Raw genomic sequence first — 13,948 nt, 5'->3', positions numbered from 1 at the left:
GAGGCTATCCTAGGAAGGGTTGTCACGACTCATAAAGCTCTGACCACAAACAAGTCTCTAGGTAACAAGACGGTCTTTTTCATCTTGCAGGCAGCTTTAAGAGATGTTCAAGATGAGGGGGAAGGGGACGGCCACTAAGACCACAACTCTGTGACCCACCAGGTGACAGAGATGCTGGCAAATCACTCCCTCATCCTAACAGAGGCATTTCTTTGGAAGCTAATTTAAAGGACTGTTTTAAAACATCACAGCCTCACTATAATACCTGACTGATACCTAGGATACCACAAGGTACTTCTGCAGCAGTGAAATCTTTGAAAGTGAAAGTCGCTCAGTTGTGTCCGACTCTGCAACCCCATGGACTATACAATCAGTCCATGGAATTCTCCAAGCCAGAATACTGGAGTGGGTATCCAGCCACAAGGGAAGCCCAAGAATACTGGAGTGGGTATCCATTCCCTTCTCCAGGGGATATTCTCGAGCCACGGATCGAACCCAGGTCTCCACATTGCAGGCGGATTCTTTACCAGTTCAGCCACAAGGGAAGCCTAAGAATACTGGAGTGGGTAGCCTATCCCTTCTCCAGCAGATCTTCCCGACACAGGAATCGAACCAGGGTCTTCTGCATTGCAGGTGGGCTCTTTACCAGCTGAGCTACCAGGGAAGCCCACTGCAATCCTTGAATTCAGAGTAAACAGCCAAGCCCCATGGCTTGGGCCCAACCTTAACGAAGCATAAAACTGGATTCCAAACTGAACACCCTCCCTCGAAGACTGTGCCATTTGCTCCCGCCCATACTACTTACTTTTCTTCATCCCATTTATCACTAAATAGCTTATCACATCCCACTTATCACTAAATCCCAAGTATCACTAAGTAGCTTATTTAATGTATGTGTTTCATGTTTATTGCTGTCACTAGACTAGAAGCTCTGGGAGAGAACAGGGACTATCCCTCTGTGGCTCATAATTGTATCCCCAGGAATTAGCACAGGCCTGGGCATAAGGGAGACATCCAGAAACAGGCTGTGAGGCAATGACAGACCTGCACTGCAGTATCTAGGCAAGTACCTGGGTGTCTTTGGGCCTTAGTTTCCTCATCTTCAAAATGGACTTAATGATGTCTTCTGCACTGCCTTCCCTGATAGCTTAGCTGGTAAAGAATCTGCCTGCAATGCAGGAGATCTGGATTTGATCCCTGGGTTGGGAAGATCCCCTGGAGAAGGGAAAGGCTCCCCACTACAGTAGTATTCTTGCCTGGAGAATTCCATTGACAGAGGAGCCTGGCGGGCTACAGTCCATGGGGTTGCAAAGACTGACTGAGAGACTAAGCACATTCACTTCTCACTCAGTATTCACAACCACACAGAAAGGCGGTATTATCACCATCAGTTTCCCCAACTAAAAGATAACGACTCAGAAAGGTGCACGAACCCACCCAAGGTCCCAGCTAGTTAAGTGCCTGAGCCAGGATCTCAGCTCAGGGGGCTCCACCTCCTGGGCCCAGGCTCCCTCACAGCCAGAACGCCCCTGACTCTGTACCACCCCATCTTTAACTATGGATTCTACAGCCTTGGCCGAGTCCAGGTTAGGCTACCCTCCTGCCCTGCCTGCATCCTTCATCCTCCCTACCCCTCCTTCCTGAACACCATCCCATGCCCCCTCCACTACTGAACAAGGTCCCACTTGAACCCTGGGCAAGTCAGTATCACCCGTATTTCCCTGACTAATTTCATAAACAAATATCAGCTGTTTTGGTAGCTTCAAATCCTCCCCTTCTCGAGAAGGTGATCTGGCTTCATCATACATCCTTTGGTCCACTTTGAATTTTTAATATGCATTTGCATTACTTTTTAAAATGAAGGAACTGAAGTAACCAATAGAAGAACCAAAAATGAAAACATCACCAACGAGAACTGGGAGGGGAGAGGATATGAGAGGACCAGCTCAAGGAAGCCCAGTTCCTCGCCTTTCAGAGCTGAGACTCAAGACATAACAGTTAAAGGTGATACACAAACAAATTTTCTTTAAAGTCTGGAGAGAAGAGTGAGAAGGCTAAGACTCCTTGAGCCCAATGCAGGGGGCCTGGGTTCGATCCCTGGTCAGCGAACCAAGATCCCGCGTGCCGAAACTGAGGCCCAGTGCAGCTAAATATATTTAAATAAAAGACTAAAACTTGTGACTTCTGAGGAGAAGGACATGGGCAGGAAAGAAGGAAGACTCTTTCTTTTTTACACCTTTTTGTATTTAAATATATATATATTTTTGAAAGCATTTTACTTTTGTTATTTTATAATAAAATTTTTATATCTCAAAATCCTGGTTGGTGGCAGAGAAAGAGGTGACTTTTATTTGATTAAACCTGTTGCTGATGTTTCTCTCTCTGGAGGTCCCGTCTGGGCTCACGCGCTCCCCCTCCCTCTGCGAGCAGGACCCCTGTCCCTCAGTATCTTCCTGTAAGCCGCCCTCGGAGGTGCAGACCGCCCACGGCAGTGACCAGCAGCACGGGCCCTCAGAGCTCACAGGGGCATGTTCAGTATTTCTGGAATGACAAGGGCTCCCTAAACTTACGGCAGCAAAAGAGCATTCAGTTCAGTACGAGGAGTTTCTTGAGACTCAAGGCAACTTTATTCCAGAATACGATCTCTTGCAGAGCCTGAGAATGTATCTGTCCGTAAGCTAAAGACTGAAGCATCTAACCTCCCAAGGGCCCTTCCACCTCAATCGCACAGGTCAGAGAATCCAGCCTTATACTGAAATTTCTTACCTCTTCTTTTCTCTAAGTAAATTTAATTTTGGTCTTCCCTCTTTCTTTCTTCTAATGGCTTTATTGCCTTTGCAATCCACAAATCACACAAGTCATTTACGCAGTCACAGAGTTGAGCAACCGTCACCACAATCAACTTTAAAACAGGCTTCATCAGCCTTAAAAGAAACCCTGCTACCTTTTGGCAGCCAACCTGCATCTTCTCCAAATGCCCCCCCTCCCCAGCCCTTTGGTGTAGTTGCTCAGTCACGTCTGACTCTTCTGCGACCCCATGGACTGCAGCCTGCCAGGTTCCTCTGTCTGTGGGATTTCCCAGGCAAGAATACTGGAGTGGTTTGCCATTTCCTCCTCCAGGGGATCTTCCTGACCCAGGATGGAACCCACATCCCCTGCCTAGGCAGCCACTAACCTATTGTCTGTCTCTATAGATTTGCCTGTTCTGGACATTATGTATAGATGGAATCATATAACGTGAGGTCCTGTCTGACTGGCTTCTTCTACTGAGCATGATGTTTATATATTTTTTTATTTTCTATTTTTAATAACACAAGAAATGTGTTCATTTATTCTCCTTTTTAAGAATCAGAAAATAACAAAGCTAAGTCTCCAATGACTACTAACTTAGTCCTCCCTCTCCTCAAATATAATCAGTGTTTTGAGTTTTGCCTAACCTTCCACATCAGGGCTTAGCAAACTTTGTCTGTTAAGGTCCAGGTATTAAGCTTTGCAAGTCACAAGGTCTCTGTTCTAACTACTCAACACTAACTTCATTGGGAGGATTTAGAGGCCACAGATAAGTGAATGGGCTTGGTGGAATTCCAATAACGCTTTTACAAAAACTTTTACAAAAACAGACTTGGCTCATGAGCTAGAGTTTGGTGACCTGTATTCTATAGGAATATATAATGCACTTATAGTTTCAAAAAGGATCCAGAATAAGAATTGGCACTCCTGGTTTCTTGTAAACAAAGTTTTACTGGAACAAGGCCACATCCACTCAGGTATGTGTTGTCTCTGGCTGCTTTTGTACCTCTGGGGAAGCACTCTCTATGAAGGTCTCTACTGACTGCAAAGCCCTCAAGGCCTACCATACTTATCCTCTGGTCCTTGGCAGAAAAGCTTTGCTGAACCCTGCTACAGAAAATGTACTCTACATTGTATCCTACAACTTTTTATTCACTTCAACACTATGTTTTGACATCTACCCCTGCTGTTATGTGTAGACAGAATTAACACTTTAACTGCCTCATAAAGAACTCCCTTAGTATCAATAGACCATATCTTATTTGGCCATTTCCAAATTGGTGGACATTCTGGTTGCTTTAAATGCTCCACCATAATGAATGTGCTGTGATGTTCTTAGCATCATTAAGGATGTCCCCTTAGGCTTAGGTTAAGGGGTACAAGTGCCTCTCCAGGATTCATGGCTGGAATACGGACATCCGCATTTTTAACTGGGAGACACCACTCTCCCACGAGGCTGGCCCTGACTCCACTCTCCCAGCCTTACTCGGCAAAGAGGGACTTGAGGGCCACCAGCAGGCCATATCTCCCTGCCGCTGGCCCTGATCCCACTTCCCCAGCCTTACTTGGCAAAGAGAGACTTCAGGGCTGTCAGCAGGCCACAGGTCCCCAGGCCGCTGGTGAATCTGATGCATCTGTCAACGGCTGCAGAAGACAGGCCAAAGAGCTTGTTCACAGAGTGGCTCAGCTCCTGCACACAGTCAATGACTTCCCCGTGTTCCTGGTCAGCAAAGACAATAAAAAGCTGCCTCAGACTGAAGAACAAATGAATAGACAACATTCAGATGGGAGGAGCTCCAGACCTCCTCATTCATGGTTAAACCACTTACGATGAACATCAGAAATGTAGTCCCAAACTATGAGAGCTCTTTAAGAGCCTGACTGAGCGAAGAACAGTCTAAGTGGCCAGTGAGATCACAGAAATAAACTCCTGGCCAAAAAGCATGATCAAATCCTTATAGTCATCCTTATATTTTTATCTCTTTCCTCTTTTTCTGTGATTAAGATGGTATCTCTCCCTCTGAGGAGAAGGCAATGGCACCCCACTCCAGGACTCTTGCCTGGAAAATCCCATGGACAGAGAAGCCTGGTAGGCTGTGGTCCATCGGGTCGAGAAGAGTTGGACATGACTGAGCGACTTCATTTTCACTTTTCACTTTCATGCATTGGACAAGGAAATGGCAACCCACTCCAGTGTTCTTGCCTGGAGAATCCCAGGGACGGGGGAGCCTGGTGGGCTGCCGTCTACGGGGTTGCACAGAGTCGGACACGACTGAAGCAACTTAGCAGCAGCAGCAACAGCTCTCCCTCTGGCTCTCAAGTGAGGGTCTGAATTCTCCGTATCACACACTCCAAAAGAATGCACTGAAAAAAAAACATGCTTCCTTCAGGGGCAAAAACATAACTGACTGGAACAGACTTTCTAGGGACATCCTTAGAAAACAGAAAAAAAATGGCAGGAGGCAGCTGACTTGAACTACTGTAAGATCTATTCTTCAATGTCAACTCACCTCCCACTGCTGCTGTTAAGTCACTTCAGTCGTGTCTGACTCTGCATGACCCCATAGACGGCAGCCCACCAGGCTCCCCCGTCCCTGGGATTCTCCAGGCAAGAACACTGGAGTGGGTTGCCATTTCCTTCTCCAATGCATGCAAGTGAAAAGTGAAAGTGAAGTCGCTCAGTCGTGTCCGACTCTTAGTGACCCCGTGGACTGCAGCCCACCAGGCTCCTCCATCCACGGGATTTTCCAAGCAAGAGTACTGGAGTGGGGTGCCATTGCCTTCTCCCACCTCCCACTAGACAGCCTTAATTATTTGCAATGGAAATTCCCCTCTGGTGTGTCCACCTGGTGAACCTGGCCTGAGAGCACTGTCCTTGAGTGCTCCGCTCCAGTGTCTGTTTGCATATCTGCCTTGAACAAAAGACTGCATAATCATGACTGACTCAGGGAGATAACCAACTTAATCTTGAGAAGATTTAAGCCTCTGAGGGGTGCGAGGTCCTTACTGGGGATTTTAAATAAAAACCAGGTAGCAGACCTGTGGTCTCGTTTTAATTTGGATTACAAGAGCCCAGGAAGTGCTGAGAGCCCATGTTTTACACACCTGTTCCCACTCTCTGCATTCAGTATGCTGGTTCCCACCTTCTCTGAAGCATCCCAGACACCCAGACCCTAGCCTGGCAGATACAGCGATGCCCAGTTGGCCCTGGCAGTGTTGTGACCTTACCAGAGGCACCTCGCTGAACTGGATGAGAAGGTACTTCTCTTCCATGTCTCCATACTTCAGCTGGTAGGGCTTGTACGGACCATACACAGCATCCACCAGTTCCATGACTTTCACCAAGTTTTGCTCATCTTCAAGGAAATCAGAAATTAAAAGCAATAATGAACAAAGAACTGGAAATTAACTGGTGAAAAACGATAGGTGGAAGGAACTCTACTGGAACTTTTCCTATTTCATCTTTGGGGTGACTACCTTCTGTTCATCTGCTTTTACCATTTATGAAACCTGCAACAATCATGTCAGTAAATATTTCAATAAATTTGAGCTTTGTGTACTATTTGCCTAAAGCGCTATTAAAGACACTGATTCAGGGAGCTTCCCTGGTGGTCCAGTGGTTAAGAATCGGCCTGCCAATGCAGGGGTCACGGGTTGATCGCTGGTCCGGGAAGATCCCATGTGCCTTGGAGCAACTAAGCCTGTGGGCCACAACTACTGAGCCTGCGCTCTAGAGTCCATGCTCTGCAGGAAGAGAAGCCGCCATAGTGAGAAGCCCACCTATGGCAACTAGAGAATAGCCCCCACCCCAGGCTTGCCGCAACTAGAGAAAGCCCTTGGGCAGCAACAAAGACCCAATGCAGCCAAAAACAAATAAATAAAAAATTTAAAAATAATAATAAACATATGGAGCCCCTCAATCCTATAACCCATCATAATTGAGAACCTCTTCAAATGATAACCCTCCCCAGGGTCAAGTTCAAGAACTGCTACAGAGAAAAGGCTCTGCACAAAGAACATTTTCATTTGGAGCATTTCTAGGATTTTGCAGAAATGGGATATGCACCAAAATTCCTGTACTCAACTACATGAAAATTTTAACATGCATATTCTATGACACAGTAATTCGGCTGCTAAGAATTCTTTCTTCAGCTGGGATCCAAAATCTTTTCCATAGCCTGCAAAGTTCTACCATCGCTTGACCTCAGGAGGTGAAAGAGGGTAGTTAAGGATGAAGGCTCTTCTAACTGAAGTTCTCTTGCTTCCTGTTAGAGGACTGGGTGCAAATGACTTAACTTTTCAATGTCTGTTTCCTCAACTGTAAAATGAGGTTAATAATGGCATCAATTTTATAGGCTTAACTGGAGATTAGGTAAAATAGTATGTGTCTAACATATGTATGCAGGTCAGGAAGCAACAGTTAGAACTGGACATGGAACAACAGACTGGTTCCAAATAGGAAAAGGAGTACGTCAAGACTGTATATTGTCACCCTGCTTATTTAACTTATATGCCGAGTACATCATGAGAAACGCTGGGCTGGAAGAAACACAAGCTGGAATCAAGATTGCCGGGAGAAATATCAATAACCTCAGATATGCAGATGACACCACCCTTATGGCAGAAAGTGAAGAGGAACTAAAAAGCCTCTTGATGAAAGTGAAAGTGGAGAGTGAAAAAGTTGGCTTAAAGCTCAACATTCAGAAAATGAAGATCATGGCATCCAGTCCCATCACTTCATGGGAAATAGATGGGGAAACAGTGGAAACAGTGTCAGACTTTATTTTTGGGGACTCCAAAATCACTGCAGATGGTGACTGCAGCCATGAAATTAAAAGACGCTTACTCCTTGGAAGGAAAGCTATGACCAACCTAGATAGCATATTGAAAAGCAGAGACATTACTTTGCCAACAAAGGTTCGTCTAGTCAAGGCTATGGTTTTTCCTGTGGTCACATATGGATGTGAGAGTTGGACTGTGAAGAAGGCTGAGTGCCGAAGAATTGATGCTTTTGAACTGTGGTGTTGGAGAAGACTCTTGAGAGTCCCTTGGACTGCAAGGAGATCCAACCAGTCCATTCTGAAGGAGATCAGCCCTGGGATTTCTTTGGAAGGAATGATGCTAAAGCTGAAACTCCAGTACTTGGGCCACCTCATGCGAAGAGTTGACTCATTGGAAAAGACTCTGATGCTGGGAGGGATTGGGGGCAGGAGGAGAAGGGGATGATAGAGGATGAGATGGCTGGATGGCATCACTGACTCGATGGACGTGAGTCTGAGTGAACTCCAGGAGTTGGTGATGGACAGGGAGGCCTGGCGTGCTTCGATTCATGGGGTCGCAAAGAGTCGGACACGACTGAGCAACTGATCTGATCTGAACACATGTAAGCTCTCAATAATGCCAGCTACTTTTGTTGTATGCAGCCTGGCATGCTGCAGTCCATGGGGTTGCAAAGAGTCGGAAACAACTAAGCAACTGAACTGAACTGACTTTTGTTATTACTTCTACAGCCTTGGCCTCTTTCACAACTCCCCTAGCCTGCAGCCTTCTCTCGGTTTCTCAAAAGCTCCCCTCTGGCCACCAGCTACTACTTCTGTTTGGAAAGACCTTGTTCTTCCCTAACCCTCTTCATCTGGTTATGAGCGCCCTAGAGCCCGTGCTCTGCAACGAGAAGCCACTGCAGTGAGAAGCCTGCGCACCACAACTAGAGAGGAGCCCCTGCTCGCCGCAACTAGAGAAAAGCCCATGCAGCAACAGACTCAGCACAACCAAAAATAAATAAATAGGTACACAAATGTCCCCTCCCTCTTGAAACTCCTTCCTCATCCCACCCCTCTAGGTTGTTATGGAGCCCGGGTTTGAGTTCCCTGAGTCATACACCTATGGTGACTCATGTTGATGCTTGGCAGAAATCAACACAATCCTGTAAAGCATTTATCCTTCAATTAAAAAATAAATAAATAAAATAAATGTATTTCCTAGCTCTGTTCACAAAGGGCCTAGGAAGTAATAATAGCCCAGCAACAATAAGCACCCATGGTGCCAGATCTTGGTTCCTAAATACCATTTCCCACTAGAAGAAACCAAGCTCCTTGAGAAAACGGCTGATTCCAGGTCTGAGGCGGTACAAAATATTCCTGGATCTGTGTGTGCCATAAAGCAATAAAACACTCTAAGGCTGATAGGAACATGTCAAAATGATGCAGGAGCCAGCCTGAAGGGGCAACCACCGACCAAATCTGAAGTAATTCAAGCATCAAAATGAATAATGAAAATAATGTATCATAATACAATGAATTGAAAAATCCATAAGTTTATAGTGACATTAAAGAGAGACAAAGGAAGAAAAATCTCCTCACAAAAGAATGCCTGCAAATGTACGTAAAAGAAATGAGAGAACTAGAATATCACCATTTTATAATCAGCAATGTAAAAGTTTATTCAGGCAGGAATTACCAATGGATGCTACAGTCATTAGATAAATGTTTCTTAAGGAACAGAATATTCCTATGGGCTCAAAATATCACCCCATAGATACTTATTAATTACAAAGAGGAAAACGTAACTTGACAATGGAGTGACCTGGCAGGTATAACTACCAAGTGATTAATCCAACCCACCACCAATAATTGGACATTATGTGTCTCCTGATGTGATGCCATAGGAAGTATACATCATCAACAGTGTAGTATTCCTATTAAAAATGTTTCATCTAAATCTAAACACAAGGAAACAATTAGATAATTCCAGGCTATTGGACATTCTACAAGAAAACTACCCTGTATTCTTCAAAGACATCAGTGTCATGAAAGACCAAAGATGAGAGGACTGTTTTAGTTTAAAAGAGATTAAAGAGAAAGGACAACCGAAAATAATGCATGTACACTGAGCGGACTTTAATAAGAGGCAGGGAAACAGCTATAAAGACTGCTGTGGAACTAGGAAAACTTGTGTGCTGGATGACAGTACTGAATCCATATAAAACCAGGAGGGTGACAGTGATAATAAAATATTGTATTAAAAACATTTAACAAGGACTTCCTTGGTGGTCCGGTGGTTAGGAATCCACCTGCCAGTGCAGGGGACACAGGTTCGATTCCTGGTCCAGGAAGATCCCATATGCTGCGCGGCAACTAAGCCCAAGTGCCACAATTACTGAGACCACACATTTCAACTACCGAAGCTCCCATACCCTAGAGCCTGTGCTCTGCAACAAGAGAAGCTGCCACAATAAACCCACACACCCACCGCAAGGAAGAGTGGCTCCCACTTGCTGCAACTAGAGAAAGTCTGACATAGTAACAAAGACCCAGCTCCATCAAAAATAAATAAATAAATACAGATTTTTAAAAGACAGTAGTTCTTTAAAAAAAAAAAAAGTAACAACATTGTAAAGCAATTATACTCCAATAAAAACTAATAAAAAATAAAAAGCATTTAAGTATATAGACACTCATATACAAAATATGCATGTGTATATAATGCAAAATATTGTTTCTGGACAGCTGATTGAGTTTGCTCTTTATCCTTCCTTGTATTTTCTGGGTTTTTCTAAACCCAATACGTGTGTGTATGTGTTCAGTGGTGTCCAACTCTTTATGACCCCATGGACTATACCACCAGGCTCATCTGTCCACAGAATTCTCCAGGCAAGAATACTGGAGTGGGTTGTCATTTCCTACTCCAAACATATTGCTTGTTAACTATAAAGTCAACTAATTATTTTTTTTACTTTCTACTGTATAACCTTTTAGATATTTTTGAGTTATACTATATACATTAAAATAGAAAAGTCTTAAAGGTAAACTAGAAAGTTAGAAAATGTATCTGCAACATAGCTGATAATGAGAAAAAATCCATACTATGTAAGATATTTTGGGAATACACACCAAATTTTTAACAGTGGTTATTTCCAGCTAGTGGGATTATAGGAGAGTTTCATCTTATGTTATAGATATAACTGTATCATGAATTTTTATAACAGTGCTTTGATTTTGTAACATATTTGATAAAACATTGTTTTAAATAAATTGCCCTTATAAATTAACCAGAAATAGATTAAACTCTCAAACAGAAAAAGAGGCAAAAGAATAAGCAATTCAAGACAAAAAATATAACTTTTTATAATATAATTTTCAAACTGGCTAGTAATCAAAGAAATGAAAATTGAAACAATATATTGTTAACTGTCTAAGAAACTGGCAAGGGGAAAAACAATAGAGCCTAGTGCTGGTTAGGGCATGGGGGAATGAGCAGCCTTATTTACTATAAATGAATCCATAAAGAGGCAGAAACTTTCTACAGAACAAAATGTGACAAAATCTTTAAATTTTTCATTTATTAGCAACTGTAATTTTCAAACTTCTTTCCAGGAATAATCAGAGGTGGGCTCCAAAATTAATGTGCAAGATTGTTTTTAATAGTTTTATTTCTAAACAGTGGATTAAAAAATTAAAGTAAGCCATCATTATCAAATGGTCATTAAAAACCATGTCTTAGGAAGATACTTAATGACTTAAAAATGCTCATTATATTAACGTGAGCAAAAAAGAAAGAGTATAAGATCATATAAACTAGTATTTTTCAAGAAACATGCATATGTATATATTTATATATGCATCTACTTCATACGTTGTTGTTATTTAGTCACCAAGTCATGTCCAATTCTTCTGCGACCCCATGGACTATAGCCCGCCAGGCTCCTCTGTCCATGGGATTTCCCAGGCAAGAATACTGGGTTGCCAATTTCCTCCTCCAGGGGATCTTCCCAACCCAGAGACTGAATCCACGTCTAGAGCATTGGCAGGTGGATTCTTTACCACTGAGTTACCTGGGAAGTCCTTTATTTTCATATACATTTATGAACATGTATATCTATATATGAACTACTGGGAGGAAATGTTCCCATGCCTCTCTGAGTGAAGAGATTATGCATCATTTTTATTCTCTTTTATTTTTATGTCTGTTTCCGAAGTACTTTTAAATTTAAAAATACATATACTTTTTTTTTAATCTCAATAGGAATCATGAAAAATCTAAACTTCCATGGCTGACTAACAAAGTACTTTCTGTATCCAGTTCTTTAGAGGGTGGTTCTCTCTTCTTCAGCAATATCCATCACCAGTGGGAGGAAAGCAACCTGCTTCTGGCCCTGCCTTCATTCCACTCTGCCCCTGCAGGACACTCAGCCTAAACACTCTCCAACTACTAGGACAACGATGTCCAGATCCCTGGAAGCTGTCCACATCCACCGTGCCTCTCCCACAGCCGAGGCCTGACCAGCAAGTGTGCCAAAAACCCCCGATGAGTCATCAGGAACTCGAACAACAAACACACTCCCTGGAATGTACGAGGTAATTACACGTGAAGGTAATTAAAGAGAATAACTAGTAAATAAACCAAGTTAGTGACACGCAGCAGCCCAATGGCAGAAGCAGGCCTTCCTGAGGCGACTTCCTGATTTGACAGCAGCATTCCTCACGAGGTCTGTGTGACTTAAAGCTTTATGATGCTTTTAATATAGATGGGAAACAGCTGGGGAAATGCAACACACCACGCATTGTTTGCCCAAATGGAAATAAAAAGCGCTGTGCTCTCACACGGCATCTGGGGAAAGCTCAGGTACCTTATAGCCGCCCTTGGTCCTAATACTGCACCCTTGCCCTTAAAAATAGGCTGTTGCCCTTGCAAAAGCCTCCTCTAATCCACTTGTTCTCTTGAACTTACTTTTTTAGGTTGACTTGCCCAAGGTTCTGTGATGACTTAAAAGGAAGAGGACACCACCCTCCCAGCCTAACTTGCTGCCCACTCGCTGCCACTAATGTCCACCTGCCGCTTACACTCTAAGCCCCTGCAGAAGTGCCTGTCACTTCCCCAGGCATGTGAAGCACCTAGGCAGCCCTGGAGCTAGGCAAATATATTAAGCAACAATTATTTCCATAATGGCAATGTTTCCATGGAAAAGGTTTCCCTCTCTGTTGAGAAGGAAAACACTGCTCCAATCACTGGAAAAGGCAAACAAACCCAGGCCTCCCAACCCACCCAAAAAAAGTGAGTGAAGGCAAGTCAGAGAGCTGGAAGGAAGCATGTTTACGTGCGTGGGGGAGCAGGGCCATCTCCAACCCCTTGGCAAAGTGGGCGGTGGCATCGTAGAACTCCAGCAGCTTGATGAGCTCCAGCTCAGGTCCTGCCCGCTCCACGCCAGAACTGAGGCACACGGGCAGAGAGGGCACCAGGGCCCCCAGGGTCTGAATCAGCAGAACAGTTACTACGTCATGGGGGTTCTTGAAGACCTGCAGGGGGAGAGAGGCATCTGTGTTATCACAAGGGAGCAAAGCTTCCAATGAAGCAGACTCCTGGATGGCCTGCAGGAGTCCCTGTGAGCCAGGAAGTGGTCCAATCAAGAGCTACAGGGTCCAGGCTTTGCTCAGCACCCATGTAGATGTGCTCAGAAGCTAAGTAAACTAGCAAGACTTGTGCCTTGCCTCCAGGACAACTGGCTACTTCATGTCTGCCTAACTATTTTCAAATCTATCACATGTAGTATTTAGATATTGGCTAGAGAGAGGACTGTGAAAATGAAATGCAGAAACAGGGAGGGTGTGGGTGGCAGGGAACAAACAGAACTAAAGAAGAGCAATTCACTGAATCAGTCGGAGGATCTGGAAGCACATTTGTAGACCAGCCTGCAAATCCTCTGTCCATGGGATTCTCCAGGCAAGAATACTGGAGTGGGCTGTCATTTCCTTCTACAGGAGATCTTCCCAACCCAGGGATCAAACCTGGATCTCCTGCATTGCAGGCAGATTCTTTACCCACCGAGTTAGATAGTGAGTGAGTGAGTGAAGTCGCTCAGTCGTGTCCGACTTTTTGCAACCCCGTGGACTATAGCCTACCAGGCTTCTCCATCCATGGGATTCTCCGGGCAAGAATACTGGAGTGGGTTGCCATTTCCTTCTCCAGAGTTAGATAGTAATACTACCCAAAGCCATCTATATATTCAGTGCACTCTCCATTAAAATCCCAAAAGTATTTTTCCAGAGAAACAGGAAAACTCATTCTAAAATTCATATGGAATTTCAGGGAACCCCAAATAGCAAAAACAATATTGAAAAAGAACAACACTGACTATCTCATACTTCCTATTTTCAAAATTTAC

At 44.0% G+C, this 13,948-nt stretch overlaps 1 protein-coding gene across 2 annotated transcripts in view; it reads right to left on the bottom strand.

Moving 5' to 3' along the window:
* The window catches only part of COG7 (component of oligomeric golgi complex 7), an 87,049-nt gene that overhangs the window by 41,653 nt on the left and 31,448 nt on the right, over positions 1-13,948 (bottom strand). For both annotated transcript variants that reach the window (XM_044935592.2, XM_025275600.3), the window contains exons 7-9: positions 12,884-13,082; positions 6,019-6,146; positions 4,356-4,510 (exon numbers count right to left, since the gene is read on the bottom strand). In XM_044935592.2, coding sequence (XP_044791527.2) covers positions 4,356-4,510; positions 6,019-6,146; positions 12,884-13,082 — 482 coding nt within the window. The remainder of the gene's footprint in view (positions 1-4,355; positions 4,511-6,018; positions 6,147-12,883; positions 13,083-13,948) is intronic.

This window comes from Bubalus bubalis, chromosome 24 (genome assembly GCF_019923935.1).
Source record: "Bubalus bubalis isolate 160015118507 breed Murrah chromosome 24, NDDB_SH_1, whole genome shotgun sequence".
Classification (NCBI taxonomy): Eukaryota; Metazoa; Chordata; class Mammalia; order Artiodactyla; family Bovidae; genus Bubalus; species Bubalus bubalis.
Note: the sequence above shows the minus strand (reverse complement) of the source record. Positions and strands in the feature narration are given on the sequence as shown.